Source organism: Rhinolophus hipposideros, assembly GCF_964194185.1.
Source record: "Rhinolophus hipposideros genome assembly, chromosome: 21".
Lineage (NCBI taxonomy): Eukaryota > Metazoa > Chordata > Mammalia > Chiroptera > Rhinolophidae > Rhinolophus > Rhinolophus hipposideros.
This window is the reverse complement of record NC_138067.1, coordinates 16464765-16491670: the sequence shown is the minus strand read 5'-3', so window position 1 is coordinate 16491670 and position 26906 is coordinate 16464765. Positions and strand designations below refer to the sequence as shown.

Here is a 26906-nt window from a genome sequence, read left to right as displayed (position 1 = left end):
GTATAGATATATGTATATATGTATGTATATATGTATATGTATATATGTGTATATGTATATATATACACAAGTATATATATACATATGTATATGTATATACATATGTATATATATATAAATTTTATTTTTAGGGAGGGGAATAGAGGAATATATGCACATAGTAAAAAACATACAAGAGGATCTTCAGGGATAGAGAAGTTTATCTGCATCCCTGGGCCTCAGACTCCCTCTCCCCAGAGGCCATGGGATATCTTATGTGATGGAATAGTATACAAAATCATGTTTTTGAAAAATAATTAATGACCTGGGAAGGTACTCATTATGTAAGAGGTGGAAAAAAACCCAAGTATAAAAATATATGAAGTATGATCCAAATGAAATAATACATAAACTATTATGTATTATATTTATAGGAAAACAAAACCAGGAAAGAAATATTACAAACTGTTAATACAGAAATTTTCAGTCTGGTTAAGGGAAAGTTGGGATATGTTAACAGTGGGTGTGTATGAAAGAGGGAGAGAGAATTTGGGGGGGTGAGGAGTCTTTCCTTATCAGTTATTGGAATGTTAAATGAAATTAAACTGGGTTTCTTTTTTTAATTAATAAAACAGCTTTATTGAGTTTAATTTCCATATCTTCAAATTCACTAATTGTAGGTGTACAATTCAGTGAGTTTTAGTAAATTTACAGAGTCGTGTGACATCACCACAGTCTAATTTTAGAACATTTCTATCACTAGGAATGGACACCTCCTGCCCCTTTGCAGTCCCTCCCCCAGCCTCAGGCACCCCCTAATTGACTTCTTCTGTGTGGCTTTGCCTTTTCTGAACATTTCCAATCGAATGGAATCATACAGCATTTGGTCTTTTGGGTCTAGCTTCTTTCACTGACCATAATATTTTCTAAGTTCATCCATGTTGTAGCGTGTATTAGAACTTCATTCATTTTTTATTGCCCAGTAGTATTCCATTGTGTAGACGTACTTACAGGTTGTTTATCTATTTACCAGTTGTTGGATATTTGGGCGAGTTTCCGTTTTACTGCAGATTTCTCAGGGTCTTTAATAGGACGATATATATTTTGGTTCTTCTGGTAGGGGCTTTGGAGCCCGAGCCTGTTTGCTCTGGACAGCTTGGTTATGATTAAACATCCAAATGATGCTTATCTCTGGAATTATGAGTGATTTTTATTTTATTCTTTTAGTTCTCTGGTTTTTTTTGTGAAGATGCTTCACTTCTATTTTCAGAAAATATTAAATGTTGTTATTTAAAAATAAGGCTAGGTGATGCAAAGCAGTGTTAGTTATAATCATGGGAAGTTGGACTGAAGGTCTAATAGCCCAGGAAAGTGGAGGTAAACTTGAGCCCATCACAGAGCAATGGGCTGGGCCGGCCATGTGCTCCCACAGCATGCTTTTCTTGTACTCTCCTGTTACTTTCTTCCCCATCGTCACACTCATTGTGAGCTCTGCGAGTGCTGGGACTGGCTCCTGAGTCCACAGTGCCTGGCACTTAATAGGCCTTCAATGAGCAGTTGAAAGACTCTCAAAGATCAGAAACTATAGAAAATACTTGCCTGAAATATGTGGAAAGGTAACGATATTTGTGAGATTTTCATGCCTTGCCTGTTGTACCAGGAAAACCAGTTGTTAATCAAAGGCCTTAGATTTACCAACTTTCAGGATTTCATGGTGGGAATTGGAACAAGTATTTTTGGAAGAAGGTCTCATCTGAACAACATGTTCCTTGCAGTGAACAGGAAAGGAACAAAGTTGGTGCAGAATGATGTTTGGTCAAGTTCTTTTTAAATATGTAGGAAGAGGAGTTGTTTCTTTAAAGAACCGTAAAAAAACCCAATCTCCTAGTTTCCTAATGGGATCTCCCTTTTGTGCACTCCCTTTGGTTCTGTAGTTTTGAGTTCCAAAGGCCTGAGCTTCCAGGGAGCTGGGATTGGAGGATGGCCTGGCATCTGTTGGAAGTGTGATTGTCTAGCTCTCCTGGATATCGTTTAGGATCAAGGCAGGAGGAAACCGTCAGAGCCGACTGACAGGAGTTAACAGTGGGTGAGGCAGGGTGAGGCAGCCTACTCTGAGCCCATGTTAATGGAGGGTGTGACTAAGGCTCCACTGGGGTCACGAGAAGGTCTGCCAGGCCTGGGTGTGATTTCTCTTTCACCTGCTAGGCCCAGCACCTTGGGCAAGTCACCTAAGTGGCCCACATTTCTCTGGGTGCCTTTAGCCTGGGTGTAAAGGTCACTGTGCAGCAGAATGGATCCTTCTCTGACTGTGTCTGCCCCAGGCACATCTGTGTTCTCAAGGGGCAGTTTGTCTTCTTACTTACGTGGAAGTGCCCAGGTCCTCTTGGGATGTGCTGGCACCAAAACCATGTGGCTTGTGTCCACCAGCAGTGCCTCGCTGAGTGGAGCCTTGTCAGAATCGCTGGGCAGCAGGTTCGAGAACCCCACCAGAGTCTGATGAGAGGGTCTGGGAGCTCCTCTGGTGCTTGTCAAGCAGGGTAGGGTGTCTGTCAGCAGTGGTGCTCAGCCTTCCTGCACATTGAAATCCCCTGGAGAGCTTTACCAGGTACTGAGGCCTGAGTCCCACCTGAGAGATGATGCTGTAATTGGGCTCCGGTGTAGCTTCCTTGTACAGAGTTTTCAAAAGCTCCCAGGTGATTCTAGCATATACGAAGCAAGACCAAAGACCACTGCCTCAAATGCTTTCTCTCCCTCCATGAGGTACTTGTAGGAGGCGCCTTGGTTTTTGGTATAGGCAGACCCAAGATGGCTGGCTGTGGCCCCTCTGCCCAGTGCCGTGACACCCCTCTCCTCCAGTGCAGTTAGTATGCGCAGAGTGGTGGTTCAAGCTGTCCTCCCTGCTTTACCCCCTTCTTCAAGGCTCACTTGTCTCTGATGTGAAAATGTTGGAGCCCACTGCCCAGGTTTTGGTGAGGTTCCGTGTGGTGATGGCATATGCTACGCATCTTAGGGCCTGGCCTGCGGCCAGGGGCTCCTCCTGCCTTAATACCTTCCAGCCCATGGCTGAGTGTCTTCTGCACAAAGCAGTGAGTTAGGTTCTAGGTAACATATACCTGCTTCACAACCTCAAAGCCATTAAGTTATAGTTAAGAAGGCAGGACACATAGGCCTAAAGTCTGAGCCTGAGGGGTTGAGCTAGGGAAGAGCAGAACGAGGGGGCTGAGGGCAAGCTGTGTATGGTCTAGGGTTTGGCATAAGGAAGGGTCTGTCATGGGGGGCAGTGGGCTTGGAGCCTACCACTGGAGGGGAGGGTCAGTTTGCTTCTTCCTAACCAGGGAACCTTAGTGGTTTCCTGTGGAAGGATTGTTGTGTACACACTGAAGTCTTAGACTGGACTGGTTAGGCCGCTCACCTGAGCCCTTCCCTGGAAAGTCTTCCCTGATACTCTTCCAGGTTCTCACATGCACTTGTCTTTTGCCAGGTATGTGTGGAGGGCAATATTGCAAGCGGGAAGACGACGTGCCTGGAGTTCTTCTCTAACTTAACAGACATCGAGGTACGCTCTCCACACCGGGTTCGCAGTAACCTGCAAAAGCTTGGCAGAGTAATTTATAGGGCGTGTAGACCAGCCCTGTCCAATAGAAATATAATTCGAGCCACGAGTGCAAGCCACATGTGGAATGTAAAATTTCTAATAGCCTCACTAGAAAACCAAGGAGAACATTTTATTTACCATAACATATTCCAGATATTACCACATCGACAGGTAATCAGTACAAAAATCATCAACGAACTATTTTGCGTTCTGTTTTTCATACTAAGTCTTTGAAGCCTGGAATGTATTTTATATTTACAGCGTATCTCACTTTGGATTAGCCACATTTGAAGTTCGTAATAGCCACATGCGGCTCGTGGCCCCTGTGTTGGACAGTGTAGGTACAGAGCTCCCCGCAGTCTGGTTAGGGAGAGTCTGCATGTGAAAGAAACCCGACTGTAGAGCATGGCTGGAATGTTGCAGGGTACATCTAAGATACCGGGGTAGTATGACCTGTGTAGTAACATAATTTCTAGTTTATTTACAGCCCAGTCACTAAAAAGAACCTCACCAATGTTTAAGAATTGTCTCAGCACCAAGACCCTGACCTTTCTTCCTTGTTGTATGTGGTGTAATCTTTTCTGTGTGCCGTTCTGCAGATCCTATAATTTCCAGACCTTTAGAGTCGTTTGCTTTTTTGTTTTTTTCCTTTTTTCCTTTTTCTCTTTCCTGGTTTTCTTTCTGTTAAAAATATATATGGTTTGATAAAAATAACAAACATGATTTAGCCCTTGTCTTCTTTATGTTCATGTCCTGTTGTGAAGAAAAGAGTTAAGACAGCAGGCCTGAGGCCGCTCTCCTTGGAGGCTAGTTTGTGAGGTTGGCCCTTGGCTGGCATGTGGGAACTTAAGCTTTGCATGAGTTCCCACTGTTTCTTAATTGATAAGTGTGGCTCTCTATGCCTAAACGGTGCAAACAATATGGTTTATTCTGGACACCTGCTTGCTTTCTGGGAGTCTGGAATTTTCATATGTATGATATCAGGCAGAGGCTGCCTATATGACTGAGCCCTGACAAAAACCCCAAACTCCCAGGTTCAGGCCAGCTTCTCTGGTACACACCATTTCACAAGTGTTGTCACAACTTGCTGCTGCGGGAATTGAGTGTGTCCTGTGTGACTCCCTTGGGAGAGGCCCCTTGGAAGCCTGCGCCTGGTTTTCTCCAGACTTTGCTCCATGCGCCCTTTTCCTTTGCTGATTTTGCTTTGTATCCTCTCACTGTAATGAATCTTTCAAGATTTATTTTATTTTTTTATTTTTATTTTTTTGTAATTAAAGTTTATTGAGGGGACAATTGTTAGTAAAGTGACATAGGTTTCAGGTGTACAATTCTGTAATACATCATCTACAAATCCCATTGTGTGTTCGCCACCCAAAGTGTAATGAATCTTAGTGCTGCGTATGACTATGTGCTGTGTTCCGTTCCCCTAGTGAATTATCAAACCTGGGCAGGTGGGGGTCTTGGGGATACCCTTCCTGAGTGGTGTAACTCTCAGTGGCACTTTAGAAGAGTCTATTTGACCCTTGAACAGCATGGAGATTAGGTGCACCAACCCCGTGCAGTCAAAACTTGTGTGTAACTTTTGATTCTCCCAAGACTTAACTACCTTCGGTATCTGCAGGGGATTGGTTCTGTGACCCCCCTGCCGATAACAAATTCTGCAGATGCTCAAGTCCCCTGTGTAAAATGGCGTAGGTCATGGATGCAGGCCACCCTCCACATCTGTAGACTCCCAGCCATAGATCAAAAACAGTATAGGTGTTTATTGAAAAAAATCCGTGTATAAGTGGACCTGCACAGTTCAAACCCGTGTTGTTCAAGGGTCAGCTGTGCTTGACCTTTGGGGTCAACTGGAGACCTCGCAGCCAGTGAATAACAACATCAGTGATAATGAATATCTAATGAGGACACTGCTGTATGCCAGGCACTGTGTTGTGGCCTGAGTGGTACTGCATATGCTACTTAGGGGATAGGAATGGAATGCTGAAGACCCAGAAGAAGGAGAAGAGGTTGGGAAGGGCAGGGAATAATTCACAGAGGAAGGGATATTTGAACTGGATTTTGAAGGATGGATAGGAGTTTTCCATGTAATGAAAGTTGATGTGAAATGAGGTGAGGTGGGCATGTTGGGCAGGAAGACTAGCATGAGCAAGGGCACGGGGTGTCAGAGGTGGGGGGAGGTTACTCTTCAAGGGGCCTATGCCTTGCTTTCCTTTGGTCTTCTGTGACTTATGGTACCTGCTCACATGCACTTGAAGGTCCCCAGGTGGATTTGGGTACTTTCAAAATTTTGACCCCCAGAACACCATTTAAAAAGCCGTAGCCTGAAGTGCTTGAAGTAGCTTTTCTTACCTCCCTGCCCAGTTAGACATGGTGGGCAGTAAGGGCTGGGATGGAGCAAATGGAGGAGGGATTGAGAGAACGTGCCTTCCTCTCAGGGAGCTCCCAAGGCAGCTGGAGAGGTGGCATGTGCACATACTGGTATATAGGGGTGGATAGAGTTGTTCTCAAGTCATTTCTGGAAGTCAGGTGAGGAAGCCATGTTTAGATGGAGTTGTGGCCTCACACAGAGGGTAGCTCAGTTATTTTGGCTCACTTTGGGAGCCCAAATCTTTATTCTTTCTCTCCTTAGCCCCCAAACACACACTTTCAAAGAGCTCAGGACTGAGAAACTGCAACTCTCTGATGTTTTCTTTCCTTGCAGGTGTTACCAGAGCCTGTACCCAAATGGAGAAATGTCCGTGGCCATAATCCTTTGGTGAGTGTGTTGTTTCCTGTGTGAACCACCATCTTCCTCTCAAGCACTTGGGGATGGTGGTGCTGGTGGGGCCTGAGCCTGAGCCTGCCTCCTGCCCAGACATTTTCATTGCTTTTAGCTGGGTTGGAGGAGGAGAGGGAGGAGACAAATGGAAAATGGCGGCGTGTTGGTGTTCTGAAGTCAAGGACCTCAAAGGCTTTGCTGAGCATGTGCAGAGCCCCGGGACCTCTTGTCGGTGATCCCAAACTATCCCAAGTGGTCAGCTGCAGCTTCTGGGGGCCTCTATCTCCTGCTGCTCTTTCTACCCCCACCCTCTTCTAGAAGCAACCCATTTTTACCCAGGTCTCCTCAGGCTTAGCCCCCCAGGACCTATCTCCTTGGCAAACCTCTGATTGAGGTTTGCACTTGGCAATGTCCAGGGGCTGCCTCTGGCTCGCCCTGAAGCTACCTGTCTGCTTTCCCAAGGGTGGACCATGCAAGCAGGGGCTACGGTATGCCTGTGGCCATTGCACTCCTTCCCTTTTCAGAAGGCTCTGCTCTGGCTGCTTCAAAGAGAAGGGTGGAGTCTGGGTCCTGTAAGAGAGAACTTAAGAAAGGCTCTTGGTTCTGGGCATCTGCCCCATGATGCAGGGGTATAGTTTCATTTTTCAGGGGAGGAAACTGTAGCTGCAATAAGTTGCCCAAGGTCACACAGCTGGTAAATGACAGATCTATGTTTAAGCCTTGGATTGGGGGGAGCTGTGCTGTCCCCCCATTTCTAGCAACACAGTTGGGATCTCCTTGTGTGGTTCTTTAGACTCTTGCGTTTCACTAGAGGCAGGGAGTATATCTATTTGAGTCACTGTTGTTTGCTAGAACATAGCACACGGCTGAGCACTCAGTAGGTAGTTGTTCAGTCATTCATTCAACTGGTAATTTTGCCCACTTTTGTTCTCCTGTCCCTAATATTCCCACATGGGGAGGCAGAAGACAATTAAATGTATGATGTGGCAGCTGGTGCTACCTGAAGCTAGGAAGAAATCTAAGCAGGTAAAGGATATTTAATTAAAGCAAAAACTCTCAGAGTCTTTTGACTACAGAATCCCCGAGGCATGAAAAGAGTTTTCACCTCAGTGCGTGTGGGACAAGATGGAATGCCAGTCTTTCTCTTTGGGCATAACAAAAAACCCTCAGAAAACTTCACATTCTTTAGGAAATGGAGGAGCCAGGTCTGGATTATTGTGTAAGACAACTAGAATGCAGACATTAGGGGTTAGAGGTGACACTTCACAGGACACAGTCGCAGTCTCAGAAGTCTGAGTATTCTTGGTACAAAGAGCATTTCTGATAACAGTTTTATAATAAAAAACAGAATTAGATATTTTTACACAAGTTTCCACTCTGGACAGGATAGCAAGATTGACAGTTTTGTGAAAAGTCTCAATTCATCCGTTTATCTGAATCGGCTTTCTGATGCAGACAGGTGTTCGCTTCTGTAGCCATGAGACAAGGAGGAATTTTTCTCCTAACCTTTCTGAGATTTTCTTTTACCCACAGTTAGGAGCCTGCAGTTTTCAATGCAGAATGTGGAGTTTCATTGGTTAGGACCAAGAGGAAAAAAAAGCAAATATGTGGAAGAGAGCAGAGTAAGATTATCAGTAAGTGGAATACAGAGCATGACGTGTCTTGTGTCTACAGGCAGTAGAGAGTGATGGGGTGGGGCCTCCATTTCAGATGGGATAGCTGGGGAGGGCATCTCTGATAAGGTGACATTGGCGTAGACACCCAAACAAAGTGAGGGAGTGAGCAATGTAGATATCTGTCGGAAGAGCATTCAGACAGCAGGCACAGCAAATGGATCATGCTTAGTGTTTGGGGTACACTGAGGAGGCTCTTGTGGCTGGAAGCTCCCTGAGCCAGACTTAGAGGGTAGGAGACAAGCGAAGATGGGAGCAATTCTCTAGGGCTCTGTAAGGGCTTTGGATTTCATTCTCAGTGCAATGGGAAGTCCCTGGAAGGTTCTGAGTGGGGGGTGGGGGAGACATTATTTAGGTTTAACAAGCTTACTTTGACTGATGGATAGAGAGACTCCAGGGGCTTAATGAACATTTATTGAATGGCTGCATGAATGTTCCCTGGGGACTTTACATCAGCTTCTATTACAGCTGTTACTGCCCTGTCCACTCTGTTCTGAGGGCCCTGTGATCATGTTGGGTTTGTCTCTGGCCCAAGCTCAGTCCCACGTAGGTTTCAAGGATTCATGAGATGGCTATCAGTGACCAACATGATCAGAGTTCCACAGAGAGAACACTTGAAGGTATTTTGCTGTGTTCTCCCTTCTGCAGGGCCTGATGTACCGTGATGCCTGTCGATGGGGCCTCACGCTGCAGACATACGTGCAGCTCACCATGCTGGACCAGCACACTCGTCCTCAGGTACCTTTCAGATGCTTGGTTTCAACCTTCTTAACTTTTTCTTCAAATGAGGGGTACATGATTGCCAGGAAGGGAACCCTCACGCAGAGGCCTCACTGGGCCTTCCGTGCTGCTCAGCCTTCTCTGTCTTGGGCCAAGGTCTCTGTTCCTGTAGCTCTCTGAGGACAGCCTCCAGTGCCCCCACCCACCTCAGCTAGCCAAGAAATTGCTCTGATGCCATGGTGAGCCCGAGTCTTCATGACCCGACCACAACTGGGCTCAACACCATTTAACTCAGTTCTTCTCAAAGTGTGGTTCTTGGATCAGAAGCAGCAGCACCACCTGAGAACTTGTTAGAGATGCACATTTTCTGGCCCCATCCTGGACCTGCTGAATCAGAAATTCTGGGGATGCAGCCCAACAATCTGTGTTCTATCAAGCTCTCCAGGTGATTTTAATGCACGCTTTGTTTGTTCGCATGTTTGAGAACCACTGTCTAACCTTCACAAGGTCTGGCTCGTGGCTCAGGTTCTTGAGAGAAAGAAGCTGATTGGCTCCTCTTGGGTCAGGTGTCAGCCCTCAGCCAGTCGGGTGTTGGAAAGATTGTGGAGCACAAACAGGCTGCTCAGGCTCCTCCATCAGTGGGGATGTGAAAAGGGGCAGTATGTTGGAAGAACGCCTGGCTGAAGAGATCCCGATTGGCACCCATAATTCCAAATCACGTGTACAACTAAGACACTGGCTTTGGAGCCTCTCTAAGAAGGAGATCCCTACGGCCAGTTACGCTGACGTAGCCACTTGGCCGGGTGCTTTGATCAAGGTGCTTGCAACTATAGCTATCATTCTTCTACAAATCGGTGTCTTAAAAATGGAAAGATAGGAGTAGAACCATATGAATTTCTATCTCCCCAAATGCCTATCTAAATGATACATGTAGAGGAGTTGGTACTTTTCCCCTTTGCCCACTCTACCTTTCCTGATCAGGCACTCACTTGCAAATCTGAATTCTTTCTGCTATATCTGAATATCATGGGAACTACGTGTGATCTTCCATTTATGGCAATCTACCATGAAGGAGGCAGAGAGAAAAAGAGATGGACAGATTAGGAAAGATGAGCAGAAAGAGAGATGGATGGGGAGCCAGCAAGATGGGCAGTGGGAAGTGATAAGTTAGGAGAGGACAGAAATGGAAGGGAAGACAGATGGACAGATAGACATACAAGTAGAGAGAGAGTCGGGCAATTGTTGGGTTCTGGCTTTGACTCTGCCTCTGACTTGCTGGTTCAGGTCCCATTGTGCTGTTGTTGCTCGGGTGCCATGCTAAGGGAGAGCAGCGTTTGCCCACTTGGTGTCGAGGGGAAGGGCCCCTCCTGCTTCCCAGGGGATGCTGTGGACAAAGGGACAGCTCATCTGTGCAGGGTGTGAGCACCTGGCACAGGGGTGATGTAAGTGTCATCCTCCTTCCCTTCTGGACACGATCTTTCCCAGTTTCCAAAGGGCTGCAGTGATCTCCAACCAACCCCATGAGGAAGCAGCAGAGTTGGCAGGCATCCTTGGGGGTCCCAGAAAGCCAGACCCTGAGGCACTGATGGCATAGTCCCCAGAATGTCACCTGAACCCAGTCCTCTCTGAGCTCTCTACCGTAGGCATTCAGATCCCACCGCTTAAGCAAAGGCGCCCTATTCTAGGTCTGTAGTAATCACCATGCTTTGCACTTGACACCACTTTCCTGGACAGCCCTCGGCAGTTCCCCAAACCCACAATCCAGTTGGGCAGTTCCCCAAACCCACAAAACCACAATCCTTACGTCTCCTGCTGATGAGCCCTCAGCCCCAGCACGGCTGCACTGGCCACTGAGCTTTAGGGGTGCAGATGGTCCAGGCTGAGGGAGGAACACAGCTGAGTCTAACGTCAGCCTCTCGATTCTTGTATTCAGCGTGGGCCATTGGCAAGGGGAGCATAGGCGTTCTTCAAGCCTTCCTGACCCCCTCCTCTTTGCCTGAGTTAGTGAATCATTTTTTGTTTTATAGACGTCACCTGTGAGGTTGATGGAGCGGTCGATTCACAGCGCAAGATACATTTTTGTAGAGAACCTGTATAGAAGGTACCGTAGTTTGCTCAACTGCTAATTTATTAAACCATTAATTTGTTAGAAATGAAACTGGAACTCGTTTATCCAATTGGCAGATGTTGAATACCTACTGTGTTGTATCAGTTATGTATGGCCACAGTGATGCTGTGTGATAATCAACCACAAAACCTCGGCGACAGACAGTTTTCTGTATTGATGGTTCGGTCATCAAGGGTGGTCAGCCACGTGGTTCTGCTGAGCTTAGTTGGGGTTGATGATATGTCTGCCGGTCACCTGGTATAGGATGGCCCCGGCAAGGGTGACGAGGTGACTTGCCTCTTTTTCTTGCCTCTCTTCCTCCTCTGGGACCAGCAAGCTAGCCTGGGCATCCACTTCTCATGGTGATAGCAGAGGGCAGAAGCATAAGAAGAAATCCACGAGTGCTTTTTCAAGCCATGGCTTCACATTTGCTAACTACCCTTTGGCCAAAGCGGGTCACACAGCCAACCCAGCCTGCGAGCTGGGAGGTCCCTTGTGGGTTACATGGGAAAGTGGGAGGATTTGGGGAGGGTGAAGATTTTGGAGCGACTAGAGCAATCATTCTGGCAGTGTGCATGATATTTGTTGTGGTTTTCACTCAAAACTGTCTTCTGCCCTCATGAGAGCAGACTCTGTCATACTGACATAGTTGGAGGGGACTTATGGTGGCCTGCAGTGCTGAGCCCTCAGAAGCGTGGGACCCTCCATTCCTGTGCTCAGTTGACTGCTGATTTTTAGGGGTCTTGGGGAAATGGGTTGCAGGCTGGCGTCTGAAACTTCAGCTTCTTCCACGCCCCGCCTTCTTGGTAGCTGTATACCGGGTCCCCCCTCCTTGCCAGCCCCCCACACTACTGCTTCTTGCGTTGAGCTTTGGGGTGCTTGCGGAGTTGGTCCTGATATCTGCCTTCTACTCTCTATGTGCTGGCCCGCCATTTCTTCTTAATTGCAGTTGTCATCCTAAGTGTCACCTCTCCTGACCCTCCCCAAACACCCTGTCTAGATGGGCGACGCCCCTTATTATTCTTAATTACTATTGTCTATTGGTTTTCTTCGTAATATTTAAGACAACTTCTAATTAGGTTGAATCATATGAAATTTTTAATATTGGACCAATTTTGACCTATGAAAGTGGTTCATGTGGTTTAACTTATATGTTTATTTGTGTAGTTGTCTATTGCGTGTCTCCCAATGGGCCCGTAAGCTTCTTGAGGACAGGGACCACCCCTAGTTTACTTGCCTGGCTGGGACCCAGCACAGAGCTGGCACCTGGTCGGTGCTTGTTAACCACTGGATTGTTGGGTGCCGCCGCTCTTTGGTCTCCGGCCCCATTTGTTCCCTAGGCTCTGGCCCCAGCTCTTTTACATGCTTTCCTTTGGGGGCGCCACAAAAAGGCATCTCCCATGGGTACTGAGCTGCCTTGGACCGTGCCCTTGAGCCTGTGTGGCCTCAGGATGAGCCTCTGCCTCCACCTACTCTGAACATTAGACCTATTCTCCGGATTCAGGGACAGCAGCCAGGGCTTTGTCCTCTGACCTCAGATTGTCCTGCGGGCTCTGCCCTTCCCGTAGGTAGTGTTCCCCATGTTGGTGTCCCATCCTGCCCCAGCCGCCTGGGTTTCCAGCAAGGCTGGAGTAGTCACTGCTCTGTTTCCACGATCCTTCATTCTTCTCTGCTTTCTGCTCATTAGTGTCTCTGCCAGAGGGAGGACAGCAAAAGAGAGAAGGGAAAAGTGCAAGGGAGCCCCTTTGGTGTTTGTTTACTGCTCTGATAAAAGTGTGGCTCGAAGAGCAGACGTTGGGCCGCTAGCTGGCGGGGAGTCCGTGCCACCCTCACATCGCTGGGCTGTCTCTGTCTTCTAATCACAGTCGGCGTGGCCCAGTCCGTGTGGCAGCCTGTGGCTCTTTTTTGAAGAAGGTGACCTGGAATGGAGGCCAGGAGTCAAGGGGAGTGAGAGGGTGTGGAGGTGGTGGACGTGGGGTCCGTCCCGACTCCATGTTTGTTGTCTTCGTGGGCATGAACAGGTGCCTAACCTCTCTGAGCCCTTCTTGTCGCTGCGAGTCACTCCTGTTGTTCATCTCTGGAGAGCCTTTGGAACCAGATGGTTTGGATCCTGTGACTCTTATGTGGGTCCTTACCTACGTGGTCTTCACCAAATCCCCCCCCCCCCCATAGGCTGCCCAATGCCTGGGGAGTTTCCCAGGAGCCCCGTGTCTTTGCTTGTCCCAGGGGCAGTTTAAGCTGCTGTCCGGGGGCTTTGACGTAGATCTTCATTACGACGCTTCTGATAGTGGTTCTGTGTTTCTTAATGTGTGGTTATGGCCCAGGTCACTGCGCCGGATCACATGGGCCTTGCCCTGGGCGGTTCTTTGGGAGGTGTCGGGCCAGGCTGGGGCTTTTCATCTTTGTGAGTTCTTTTCCTTCCCTGGTAATTTCACGCGTACTTATGCTTCCCCCGCTCTCCCAGAAATCCTGGCATCTGTGCTGAGGATATCTGGGGGACAAAAAACCACAGAAGAAACGTACAGTGTCCTTGTTTCTGTTCTTGGCATCTAATTCTTTTAAGCTCATATAGCTCCCCCAGAGGGCTTGGATTCCTCTGCAGACCTTGTTGGAGCCTTGAGACCCAGGGCTGGTGGCACTTGATGCAGCCAGAGGCTGTTGGTCGACGCGTGGTCTCGGGTGCTCCAGAGGCTGCCAGGACCACGTGGCACCTGGAGGGCCAGGCCACACAGCACTGTGGTTTCGGGGAAGTGGGAGAAGGTGGCGCTTCTCAAACCCTTTCCCTGCAGCCCTCCAAGGTCACATAGGCAGCTGCCTGCCCCCGTGTCCCCGCAGCCCCTGTGGCCTGAAGCAGGCTGCTTAACAAATATAATTTCTTTGACATTTCCTCTTTTGTGTTGTAATGTCATTGGATTTTGCGTTCTAACATGTTCTTCTGTCTGTATCTAACAAACATCATGCTTAGCACGTAGCTTGGAGTACCCCTTCCTTCAGCCGTATATTCCGGATTCCCCAGGTTCGGGAGGCAGAGGACCTCTGAGAAGCCCCCTCCCAATGTAGCTGCTACGCCTGTGAACTGGACCAGCCTATGCAGATAATTGGGGCATTTGCTCTGGCGCTTGAGGGGCAGGGCCAGGACCCGTGGACAGGAGCTGCTTTTCTCGTCTGGGTCTTTGCGTGTCCTTCCCCTTTGAACCTCAAGGCGGCCCTGAGTAGGTCCTGCTGACCCTGTGTGGCAGATTAGGAATCTAGACAGGATTGGAAAGCCAGTGCTCCGTCCTGACTGGGCAGGAAACTGGCCGGGGCAGCTGTCATGAGGGAGTAGGGAGAGACACCTAGATTTCTCTAGTTAATAAGGCCAGAGACATCAGGCCCAGTGGCGCCCCCAGAGTGCTGGCTCGGGGAGCCAGGCCTCTGCCTCTTCCCACCCAGGCTTTACAGTTGGCAGCTCCCACAGCTTACTGTGCTTCATGTTCACATGTCCGCGCTGCTGCACTGAGCCAGGGAGGGGCCAGGCAGCCTGCGTTTCTGTATGGGGCGGCTATCATCCTGCTGGGTGATACTTGCAGGGGCAGAGCTTCAGACGAAGCCAGCAGCCAGGAGGCCTGCAAGGAGCCCTTGTCCTAATGCCTGCCCTTTCCCTCTGGAATTTTGTTCCTGTTTCCTTTGGGGGCATCCCCTGGGCCTTTGGGGTCCTGAAATCAAGAGCCCTCCCCCCATGGGTAGTCTTTGGGGCCAGGCAGTGAAAGTTCTGCATGGTGCAGGATTTCCTGTTTCCTGCACGTTCAGCTGTTTCACATTTGTTGCTTTAGGTTTGGGTTGTAGGGGGTTTTGTGTTCTCTTCGTTTCAAGGATCTCTGGGTTTATACCCTAGGTCAGGAGTGGGGCAGCCATAGGCCAAAGATTTTCTTTTTGGAGTTACAGTGAAAGGTGGTTTTAGCCAGAGCTAAAGTGACAGAAGGAAGACCATAGAGTGTGGGCTTTCTTTGAGACCACCCTCCTTCCAACCTCAGCTTGTCTTGATGCTGTGGGTCATCCACAGTGAAGGGTTATTGAGAAAGTGGATGTTTTGAGAGGTTTCTGATTGCCAGCGTCTGAGCCCGCACTAGATGCAGCCTAGAGCTGGGTTCGGCTGGATCCTTTGCCTGTATCGAGAAGAGGGTGTTTTGGTTCCCACCTGTGGGGAGTTTGGCTGGGTACTGGGAACCACAGCCGGCATGTGTGGGGTGTGAGGTCCCGCCTGGGAGCTCCTGTGGGGACACAGCAGTGCGCGAGTGACTGCTGCCCCTTCACCTTTGGGGTTGATCCTTTTCTCTTTATCAGAAACCCTTGCAGTCTTGGCTTGGAATCTCTGGCGGCCTGGCCCTGCCATTTGCATTTGCAGGCTCACATATCCAGTAAAGCCCACGTATTGGAATTCTGCCTCCCTCAAAGCAGAATTTCTCAAAGGGCGGTTTTACCTTTTGGGTTGAACAAGTGAGCAGTTCCCCTAGGGAGAGACTACCTCTTCCAGTACCTTGCCCCCACCCCCCAACCCCCCAGCCAGTTTCGGGTGGGCAGACTGGAAGCACAGTTAGGCCACCAGGGGTCTGAGAGGGTTGTGTGACTGGCTGAAGAGGAAGATTCCGCTTCCACAGTTTCCTTAAAGACGAGAATTTCTGAGGTGTGGGCACTGTGCCGAAATGAAAAGCTGAAGGTGGAAGACTCACGTAACTAAAGCGGTGGTGAATAATTGAATGGAAAGATTTTGCAAGATTGCCAAGTCGGCATGTTCTAAGAGCAGAAGTAAGGGAATTGCGCGGGCCCAGCTCGGGAAATGATACGCAGACTGACGTGGGGCCGGTGGCCGGGGACGTTGATGAAGACCCTGTGTTGGGAACAACAGGCAGGTCTTCCTACCTCCCTGACTGGCCCTGCCTCTTGGACTCCCCCCCCCCTCTCGTCCCGATGGGGGTGGTTCACAGCTGAGTCAGGGGTCTGAGAGCGAGGCCTTCCCCGGTTGACAGAGCAGGGAGGGTGAGTGGTGCACTGGAGAGCATGTGGGTTCGGGGGGGTCACAGAGAGCCAGGCCCGAATCACTGCTCAGACAGAGCTGGGCTTAACTTCTCTGGGCCTCAGTTTCCCTCATCTTTAAACTGGGACTAACATTGACCTCACAAGGTCTTGTGAAAACAAAAGAAAATAGTGTACACGAGGTGGCTGGCATTTGAGTGTGAGATTTCTGTTTTGACTTGTGCTGTGCAAACCAGGGGCTCTCTGGGCCTCAGGGCAAAGGTGGCAGCAAACTGCCAAGCAGAAGCAGCAGGATTTATGTGGACCCAAGACCTCAATTTTGTCACCCTGCGACAAGGGCAAGGCCCCATGAAACCCTGTCAGTCCACGGGTGGTGAGTTAGCGCCGCCCTGTGTGTGTGCTGTGGAAAGAAAAGCAGTAGATTGTCAGTGCTGCTGGTCACCCCATTCTTGAGGGCGAGTCAGGCGGCGTTCCCAGGAGGAAAACCACAAACCTGGATGAGATAGCATCCGCTGCCTGACGTCCCTCAGAACCATGGAGTCCAGGCTTCTGTTTCCGTACTCCGCTCAGCTTGGGTCCCCCGCTGCACACAGCGCGGGCATATCTACTCCTTGTAGTCAGTCACCAAACCCAGTTCTGAGTGGATCGAAGATGGGGGACGGATGCTAAGAGGGAATTCCTCTCCTGGGCCTTTGAGGGCCACCCAACTGTTGACAGGTTTGTTTCCTCCAGCTACTGCCATTCCTTTCTTTCCTGTTCATTTCCTCTCAGGGCAGAGGAAATCCACCGGGGCCAGGAAGACCCCAGGTCTCTTCACTGTTTGGCTCTTTTTCCCATCCCCTGTCCTCCCTCCTGCCTTCTCACCCTCCCTCCTTTCCTTCCTTTTTCAGTTAACAATTTAAATATGCAGTCGTCTCCTCCTGCCCCCCCACTCTCCATTTGAGAAGTAATAGGTTGTTATATTTTGGAAAATACTGAAAGGTATAAAGAAAATAAATTGAAAGTCTCCCATAGTCCTACAGGTCAGAGAAACGTACTGTTAACATTTTGGTGTTTTTCTTTCTAGTCTTTTTCAAAATGTGTGGACGAATACTCTTGAAAGAATGGTCGGGTCATACTATATGCACAGTTTTATATCCTGTTTTCATTGAATTATGTGATTAGGAGCATTTCCACGTCATTAAATATTATTTTACACCATCATTCTCACTTCCTGCGTGGCTTTCTGTTACATAGACGTATCAAGACTTAGTTTTTCGTGATTTTAAACAGTGCTGCAGTGGGCATCCATGCTTATTTCCACAAAATAAGTTTCTGTTGGTGGAATTGGTTTGCCACTCCGCCTCCCTACCGGAGCCGTCCCTGTTCTCAGGGACAAAGCCCCTTTCTCTCCTTGGAGTTCAAACCCCAGGGAGCTCTCCAGTTGGGCAGCGCCATGACACTTGCTACATTACACTGTCGTCCGCCCCAGGGAGGGGAAGGCCAGGGGTGCCAGGGTCCTTGTCATCCCCACACGTTCACTGTCCTGTGGGCCATACTACACCATGGTGCCCTTGGCAACACCCTTCCAACAGAAATGATCCCCAGTTCCTTCAGGGGAGTGGCACATCCCAGAAACTGTCTTGTGGGTAAACAGAATCCTTACACGTTTCCTTGCAGCGGGAAGATGCCTGAAGTGGACTACGCCGTCCTGTCGGAGTGGTTTGACTGGATCGTGAGCAACATTGCTGTGTCCGTGGATTTGATAGGTGAGACGGCCCCTCTCCCCTGGGCCCAGTGACCAGGAGCTTGTCCAGGCACCACAGCAGGGGGGTGGGCGGGGCCCCTACCGTTGGTGATTCTTTCCTCATATCCATTTAGCCTTTTCCCCGAGGGCAGACAGAATATGGGGGCCCCTGGTCTCTCCCAGAGAAGCACTCTGGCCTTTGTTCCTCAAGGTGTTCTCCTTTGGATCCATTGTGATTTGGTGGGCTTTTAGTTTGTAAGGGAGGCAGGAGGGGACAGAACCTGGACGTTTACTGAGACCCCCTGGGTGCTGGGCCCCATACTAAGCTCTGTCTGTGTCTGGAACCTTATTCAGTTCCCAGTGACCTGGTCGGGCTGGTGACATGGAAAGGGAACAGAAGTCAGGATGAGGGTCACGGTGCCTGTCGGGTCACACAGCTGGTCAGTGGGAGCTCAGCCTGGTCTGTGTCTCTTGCTCAGAGATGCCGGCAGACGTTTCTCTCCATGCCTTACTCACATGCCTGCCTTCCTCCTCTCCTTGGCTTTCACTTCTATGCCATGAACAGAGTCCTTAGAGCCACGTATGTTTTTAAATCTCAGTTTATCTCCGGACCAGTCCTGAGACCTGTTATCAGAGGTTAAAGAGGAGATGCAGGGAAGAGGAGAAGGTCATTCCTTTGGTAAGAGCCCCCTTTAACCCACTTAGAGGCAAACTGGGTGAGCCTGGCCCCACCCTCTGTGAGATCATTGTGCTGCTGTCACAGAGAGGGAACCAGGAACTGAGGTATCGGAGGGTGAGCGCTGACTTCCCTTGTGCTGGTCATCTCGTGTCATGTCCAGATGTGCTTCACTGTGTCAGACTCAGTGCTGGCACCCTCCCCCGCCCCTGCCCCCTGCCCGGGCATCACCAGGTTCGTCTCCTGAAGATGGCTTGCTGTTATGCCCACTTGATCTGCTCTAAACGTGCCCTCGTGCTCACTGCCGCATCGCCAGTGCTTAGCACGGTGCCCAGGTCAGAGGTGGCGCTCACTGGTGTTTGCTCACTGCCTCGCCCTTCTGGGTTCTGGCTCAGGGCCACACCTGCTGTAGGCGGTGCTGTCCTAAGAGGCTCAGACGGCGCTCCTTGTCTGGCTGCCTCACTCCCCACCACCCCCTCACGGTCTAGGATAAGGTGCCCATTTCATAGCATGCCACACGAGGTCCTGGACAGTGGGTTTATCTCCCTCTACTGTCTGTCTTTCACACTCTGGCCATAAAGAACTAGTGGGCACACACACACACACACACACACACACACACACACACACACTCTCTCATCGTAGGATTACACAGATGAGCCTTTGCATAGTGGTTCTTTTGCTTTCTAAGTTCATCTCAGATGTCACCTACTCCAGGAAGCCTTCCCTGACCTTCCCTCCCTTATGCTCCCCCAGCCGCTGAGCTTACTATGATCATAGCCCTTAGGTCAAGCATACTGAAACTGTTTGTTTACATGTTTGTTTCCCATCCCTCAGGAAACTGTGAGCTTTTTAAGATTACATCTCATTCCCTCTGTATCCCCAGCATGTGTCCCATGGCCTGGCACCTGGGAGTTTCTCAGTTAATATTGAACTGAATGCCCCATGTGAGAAGCTGCCACTCCAAGTACATAGGCAGAGGCTGTGCCGGCATCCATGGCATGTCACAGGGGCTAAGCTCAGGGTGGGCTGACTGGGCTCCTGAGGCTTGCCCAGCCTCGTTTGCCATGCAGGCCCAGGCCTTGGTCTAGGCAGGTCCTTTGAAATCCAGAGACAGGAATGATTGGAGGAAGGGCACAGTGGCGCAGGGATCGATCACGCCGGGAGGGGGCACAGCAGCTCCGTGCCATGACCCAGCTGTTCTAAAGAAATGCCAAGTCTGGAGTCCCTCTAAGCCATTGTCTTAATGGTTTTTGTTTGTTTGTTTTAAATTTTTTTTATTGAGGAATATTGGGGAACAGTGTGTTTTTCCAGGACCCATCAGCTCCAGCTCCAAGTCAAATCATTGTTTTCAATGTAGTTGTAAAGAGCGCAGCTCACTGACCCATGTGGGAATTGAACTGGCGACCTTGGTGTTATGAGCACTGTGCTCTAACCAACTGAGCCATCCAGCCACCCCTGTCTTAATGGTTTTGACAAGTCCTACAGGACGAATCTGTCTGTTGTGGCTAAGGGAGTACTCAGTGGTAGATGAAAAGGCAGCCGTGCGCTGCCTAAGAGCTGGGCTGGGAGTAAATTGCCGCTTGAGGAGGTGTTGGTGGACAGCGAAGAGCACCTTGTGCCATGCGTGGGAAAGTGTGTGCTGTCCAGTCCTGCCCGGTGCAGAGGCACTGAGGGGTTAGGGGTGTGTCCAGTTCTCTCTATCTGCGGGTTCCACCTCGCTGGGCTTTCTGAAGTTGGTCTTTATGGTTCAGAGAGAGGATCCACAGGTTATGAGCTGTCTGGTGGGGTGCAAGCAGTGGGAGTGGGGCTCCGAGGCCAGTGACAGTTACATTCCTCTTGGTGGAGGGAAGGGTTCAGGCTGCCCAGGGCTGGGACGCCTGGCCATGGATCCCGCCACCCCCAACACACACTGAAGGAGCTGGTCTCCCTACTGCTAGGAAAGTGGCAGTAAATGAGAAAAGCCAGGCGGGAAGGTGCACCAGAGGGAGGGATGGGCAGCGGTGGTGATACTTCTGACTGTTGTGATGCCCGGCCTGGCTGGCAGAGTGAGTGGCTGCATTTATCGCTGTCCACCTGAGCCAGGGTGGCTGTTGTGGGCTCCTGGTCCAAGCCACTGCCCCATGGTCATTGATACCCGCCCTACCTCCCCGAGACTCTGGGTGGGAGAGTTGTGCTATCTCTCCTCCTTGCTCCAACAGCGTGTGCGTGTGTGTGTGCGTGCGTGCATGCGTGTGTTTGTTTGTTTTTTTCCCCGGCAGGAGTACCTGGATGCTATTCACCAACTTTACGAGGAATGGCTCATCAAAGGGGACCTTTTCCCAATAGCAGCCCCTGTTCTGGTAAGTCCCCCTGACTGGGCAGGAGACTTTTCTAGAAGTGACCCAGGGAATGTTGGCCACTCTGCAGTCTGGGGAAGACATAAGCGGGGAGGGTGAAGGGGGTTCTTTGTCTCTCGATTCCCAATTCTGGGTTGAGTTGGACAGACCTGAGGGAAGGTGATCGGTCTCTGTGTCATCACACCAGAGACCACAGTAGTATCTCACTTATCCAGCATCATCAGCGAAGGAACGTTCCAGATGGCAGAAGCTTCTAGACTGGGGTTGTAGTTTTATGCATTTGGGGTGATGGTCTTTCTGATGCTACCATTTCTTCTTCCGTGGATGGTAGGCTAAGAGCCTCACTGCACCTTTTCTCGGTGCCTCGGGGCACCTGAAGGAGCACCATTTGCTGTTCTGTGCTGTCACGCAGTGATGCCCTTAGGTGCTGAGGTGTGTAGGACTGTTTGCCCTAATCTACTAATGTCTTTCAGTTCCTGGGTTTGCTTTTTACAGTGCTGCTTTCTCCTGCTGACACTGCCCGTTTCTAACTTTGTTGATGTGTGCCGTGATTTCTTGCTTCTCCATCCCCTTGTTTTTTTGATTTGCTGCTGATGGACCTCTAGGCAGGCACGTGGGTACCTTAGGCTGCAGGGATATGTATATAGTGTGAGATCGGAGGGCGGGCTGTGCACAGGCTGTTGTGCTCGGCCGTGGGGATGTTTGTTTGGGCTGCTCAGACTTTCACTTGTGGCTCTTCAAAACAGTGAGGTTGCTGGAAAGTGAGATATTACTGTCGTAGATTTTTAAAGAGGTGAAGTCCGTTTTTCCCCCTCATTGTAGAAAATTGGATAGCATAAAATGATGAGAAAAAAATCATTTATGAGCTTGCTGCAGGGACAACTCTAGTGGGTTCTTCAATGGAAATACAGCTGAGAATGTAGATTGACCTAGAACTGAGAGCTGTTTGGCTTTAGCCTTCCTCTCCCTGCCTCCTCCTGCTGCCTCCATCTCTTTCTCTCCATCTTTGAAAGGACGGCGTTGGGGTCATGTGCAGCCCTGTGACCATGTGTTTAATTTCCAGGTGATTGAGGCTGACCACGACATGCAGAAAATGTTAGAACTCTTTGAACAAAACCGGGACCGAATATTAACTCCGGAGAATCAGAAACGTGGCTTTTAGAATGGGAAAGATCGTGCCAGAAAAATGCCCGCTGCTGCCAAGTTAGCTATTAAGAATGATGTGGAAAATCTGCTCTTGGGAGGGCTTTGTGTCTGGCCAGATTTGTTTTCTTAATGTTCTTTTCACTTTTGCCGGTGTCTGTCCTGGGTTTCTGGCCCTCGCGGGTAAATGACAAATGGGACCAATGTGTTTGTTGTACCCTGTAGTGTTTACAGCCTTGCAGCCCCCCTCGTGCATCTCATGGTGGTTTCCCATTGCTGGATCCCTCTAATGAAACCCTTAGCAGGAGCCACCTGACATCATGCTGGTTCATGATCTCTAACCCTTCAGACCACCCAGGAGGGCAAGGTAGTGGTCTTATATCCCAAGGGAGAAAGTTGAAGATCAGAGAGGCTGAGGGGCTCCCCAGGGTCACACAGCCAATGACAGTGGAGTTGGCACCATTTATATTTTGACAATTCTAAAACGTTCTCTTACCCCGGGCTGCCTGATCCTGCCCTGCCTTCCCCTGCTGGGGACCCTCATATCTGTATCAGGAGAGCCGGCAGTGCGTGGAGCCAATGTCATTATTTTTCATTATTTGACCAGTTCTCAGGACAGTCGGCATCTTTAGACTTCCACACAATTTGCTGTGTTTGGCACACGCCCAGTGTGTCGTGGTTTCCCAGCATGAGGCCACTGTGGCTTTTACCACCTCATCATCTGGGCTTCTTTGTCCTTAGAATCATTCCTTGGCTCCTGCTTGAGTTGCTGCCAGTTCCGTATCAGGGAAATGGCTTTTGGTGCCTGGCTGGTTTGCCCAGTACCAAGCTGGGGCAAAGGGCCACCAGCCCTGGCTTCTGAGGCTCCCTTAATCCCTAGTGGCCTTGTGTGTGGAGCTTCGCCCTTGGAATTACTGAGCGTTTGTGGCCTGGGAGAGAGATGCAAGTGGCCTTACGTTTTTTTAGAAATGTTTTTCCATCCACGGGGACACCTTGGGCCATAGAGCATGAAGCCATCTTTATTGGTTCAGAAAGTATCTTAGCTTTGCTCAGCTGTAACAATGCATTGAAGGTACAGCTGTCTCTTGAGTCAGGTAGGAAGCAAGAGAAAGGAAGACAATTCTCTTTGGGGACCATTTGGACAGGAAAGTTGGGACCTGCAAGCAAAGGTTCTTGGAGCACTGGTGGAGGTGGGCGGAGAGAGCTTCAAGAACACTGGTTGCAAATGCGGGGAAGGGTCAGTTGTGAACTTTGGGTAAACAGGCCTTGGAGCCTCCTGAGAAGTAGTTGGGATGAATGAAGGTTGGAAGGCCTTGTCCCAGCCTCTGAGTGTAGCACCTGTTCACACAGCTCTCTGACGCTACACGGGTGACAGGTGCCCCTGGTGGTACGCTCCTAGAGGGAGTGCTAAGAGGGCAAGGACCCTGGCTCCCAGCCCTGGCTGTTTGGACCGATTCTTGGGCTGTGTGGGCAAGACGAGGGGAAGCAGTCAGTGGCAACATATCTGTCAGCCCCAATGATTAACTAGAAACCTGGGGGAGGCGAGAACCTCTACGAGCAGGACCCTTGCCATCCCAGGGCCGTCTTGGGGAATTTGTAAATGATTGGTCCAGTGTTTTCCCCATCGCTCAATTTGAGCATCTGGTTGAGGGGAAATGTGATTTCAGGAAAAAATCTTGCTCTATAGTAGCCAATAAATCCTTCACCTAAAACCTGATGTTCTATTTGGAGCACTTCCTATGCCAGTGATTTTAGCTTCCTACAGCATCCTATTACCAGTAAGATAACGTGTTTTTCTTTTTTAACCATCATGTTTCCTAACCTGGAATGTATGAGTTAGGAGCTCTTCATCTTCCCACCTGGCACTGCCAAGAGGATGCTGTGTGTATTTGCAGTGACCGGGGCTGGTCACAAAAATCTCCCAGCCCAGAGATGTCACATAAAGCGGCTGGAGCCCAGCTTTCCCGGTGCAGCGGGTGGGGCCGGTGGCAGCAGGCGTCACGGAGCAGTTATGAACCCTGCTGTGAACCAGGGCAGGAAGAGAGCAGATGGCACATGGTAGCGCAGAGGGAGGCATTCCCCAGGGACGCTCAGGGATGGCTGGGAGGAATATGGCAGGGCCTGGCATCCCTGAACTGCCGGCCAGGGCAAGCCAGGGCACGGGTTCCAGATCTGTGGCGTTACCGCATTCTGGCCCTGAGGTGGGGTTCTGTAGGGCGTAAAGTCAGTACCCCTCAGAGTTGCCCCCGCTGCCTTGACTCTTGCTAATTAAATAAAATTTTTTGAATAGTATATGCATTTTAGTCAGCATCTTTAGTGAAATAATTCCAATTTACATTTAAGCTTTTTAATTTTACATGTAAACTACCTGGTTAGAACCATTTAGAAATGTTTCATGGACCCGGTGATTTAAAAAATGAGATAGAAGTATATTTCTCTTTCTCATAAAAGGCGGTGGGTGTTCCAGGGCTGGTGTGGCGGCTCCGCTGCTGTCAGGGTCCTAGGCTGTTCCTGCCCTTCTGTTCCCAGTTCAACTTCCTGCTTCGTGGCTTCCTTTCTTCAGGGGCCTCCCTGTCTAAAGGGCGCCTTAGCTCCTACTCTGGCTAATGCTGGCCATCAGGACATACTGCTTCCTGTTCATACTTTAACTCAAATGTGGATGATGAGCTTTGCAAGGCCTAAGATAAGGTTCTAAGAACTGAGATAAGGGACTTTACTGGAGGTCTTGCAGATGGGGGAAAGGCAAGAGGGAAGCTTACGCCCATGGGCTGGACCACCCCATCTGGCTTCCAGGCTGCGGTGCCCTGGGCCCCCTTGCCCTGCCATCTGCCCTCACCTCATGTCACCCTCCCCACCTGCCTCCTGTGCTGGGCCGAACCCTGTGAGGGCAGAGAGCGCCAGTCAGACGCACTCCCACCGCTTGGCTCTCAGGAGGCCCTCACTACAGGTGGAACCTGGGAAATGATGTCACCCAGCTTGTTTTTCTCTTTCAGTTTTTCTTTCTGCCCCCTTTCATTTCCACCGGAGCCCTCACATAGATGAGAAGTGCCCCTCTGCCTGGGGAATAGTCAGAGCCCCTTCCTGGGATGCCCACAGACTCCCCCTGTCAGATCTGGGCAAGGATGGGGGTATTTACGACTCTGAGAACAGGTGGAAGAGTTTTCTGAAACCAGTCTACCCCTGGGTGCTGTTGAATCTGGGCCACCTGATTTTCCTAGATCCCCAGGGTTAGAGGGGGGAGCTCACTTCAAGTGCCCACATATCTGAGAATGAGTAAACTCATCCCCTTGGCCTTCACCACCCTTAAAGAGTTAGTTATTAAAATAATTGACAAGCCCTTGGAAATGTCCGCCCTTCATTGCTAAGAGTCTGATAACGATGATACCTCCCAGGTGCCTCTGGGCTGTGGCACTGGATTATTCGTGGGACATCCCATGGTCACTGGTTCAGCTTTCTTTTCCTAATAACCCCAACCCCACTGCTCCCCTAAGGCTGGAGTGAACTTTATGTTTCTCTGGTTTACATACGATGATGAACTCGGCCAAAGCTGTCGTTAAACAGAAACTAAGAGAAAGCCAGTCTTGTAGAATCCAGAATGGGTGTTGGCGTTTCCTACTGACTTCTTGAATGTCTACATTTCTTGGCTTTTTCTTCTTCAAGACCGGGGTCTGTGGAACACAGGTGTTCTGGGGGATGACAATAGGTGTTCTGAGAAAAGAGGGTTGTTCTGTAATCCAAGAAATTTGGGAAACACCACCTGGGTACTGTCTCTGTGATGGACATGGTACCTTGTACATTAGCCTAGTTAAACTCAAGAATTCCTGTAATAAAAACACCTTTTAAACTTTAAACCAGGGACTCTCAAACTCATTTGACAGTAGAAAACCCCTCATTAGGGGAAAATTCCTATCTTTTTTTTTTTAAATTTATTTATTGGGGTGACAATTGTTAATGAAATTACATAATTTCAGGTGTACAATTCTGTATTACATCATCTATAAATCCCATTGTGTGTTCACCACCCAGAGTCAGTTCTCCTTCCATTACCATATATTTGATCCCCCTTACCCTCATCTCCCTCCCGCAACCCTCCTTACCCTCTGGTAACCACTAAACTTTGTCTGTGTCTATGGATAAAGAAGTTGTGGTACATATACACAATGGAATACTATTCGGCGGTAAGGAAAGATGATATAGGAACATTTGTGACAACATGGATGGATCTTGAGAGTATAATGCTAAGCGAAATAAGTCAGACAGAAAAAGCAGAGAACCCTATGATTTCACTGATATGTGGTATATAAACCAAAAACAAGACAAACAAATGAGAAACGAAAATTCCTATCTTAGTAATCTCCAGAAGCACTAGTGCTCTTTGGAACACACATTGGGAAGCACCGTTTTCGGGGACCTGTAGCTGCTGTTGACTTCCAGCTCTAGTGCCCCCTGGGCTTCTCGAGCTCATGGTTCTCCAGCTTCAGAGCATCTGTGCCCCCTCAGGGCATATTAGAACACAGGTGGCCAGGCCTGTCCCCAGAGTGTCTAATTCAGCGGGTCTGGGATAGGCCTGAGAATCTGTTTTCTGACAGATGATGGTGAGGCTACTGGTATAGGGACCACCGTTTAAGACCCACCTCTCTGGATTTACGCTTTCTAGAATTGCACACCCGGGAGTTCAAAGAAAACTTGGCTCGTTGTTGAACCTCCTGTGAGCGTTGGTTATCTCATCTGTCAAATGGGAGCGTTGCTTCTCAGAGCTGTGAGGATAACTGACCTGGCATAAGGAAGGGGCCCGGGCCAGGGCCTGGTATGCAGCAAGTGCCCCATAAATGTTAGTTCAGCTGATGTGCCGGGGAGAACTGGGCGGAGATGCAGTTAGTGAGCTCAGGAATGGCGATCGCCGTGGTACCAGCACTTTCCATCAGAGCGGAGTGGGTGCACGTGCTCATCAGTTGACCTGGGACCGTCCTGACTGACCTGTTCAGTAGGTCACAGGCCTGGTTGAGGCTGACCCTCGGGACAGTACCTCTGTAAAATGCCTCAGGATCCAATCACAGAGCATTAGAGAAGCAGATGGCCTTTCTTTTAAAAAATGTCCCCATTTCTCATGGGACTCTGGATCTGCACCTGGCGTGCTGTGGCGTCAGAGGGAGGGCTGGGAGAGACACAGCTGC

At 49.6% G+C, this 26906-nt stretch overlaps 1 protein-coding gene across 6 annotated transcripts in view; it reads left to right on the top strand.

Moving 5' to 3' along the window:
- Positions 1–25756, top strand: part of TK2 (thymidine kinase 2) — a 34332-nt gene extending 8576 nt beyond the window's left edge. For 4 of the 6 annotated variants that reach the window (XM_081030814.1, XM_081030812.1, XM_081030813.1 and 1 more), the window contains exons 3-10: positions 3461–3535; positions 6279–6332; positions 8657–8746; positions 10756–10829; positions 17508–17596; positions 18174–18253; positions 20512–20592; positions 21653–25752. In XM_081030814.1, coding sequence (XP_080886940.1) covers positions 8663–8746; positions 10756–10829; positions 17508–17596; positions 18174–18253; positions 20512–20592; positions 21653–21751 — 507 coding nt within the window. In that variant the 5' untranslated portion in view covers positions 3461–3535; positions 6279–6332; positions 8657–8662 and the 3' untranslated portion in view covers positions 21752–25752. Of the gene's footprint in view, positions 1–3460; positions 3536–6278; positions 6333–8656; positions 8747–10012; positions 10171–10755; positions 10830–17507; positions 17597–18173; positions 18254–20511; positions 20593–21652 lie in introns of all 6 variants that reach the window. The other 2 variants (XM_081030811.1, XM_081030810.1) reach the window with 2 other exon arrangements.
- Positions 25757–26906: the final 1150 nt, after the last annotated feature.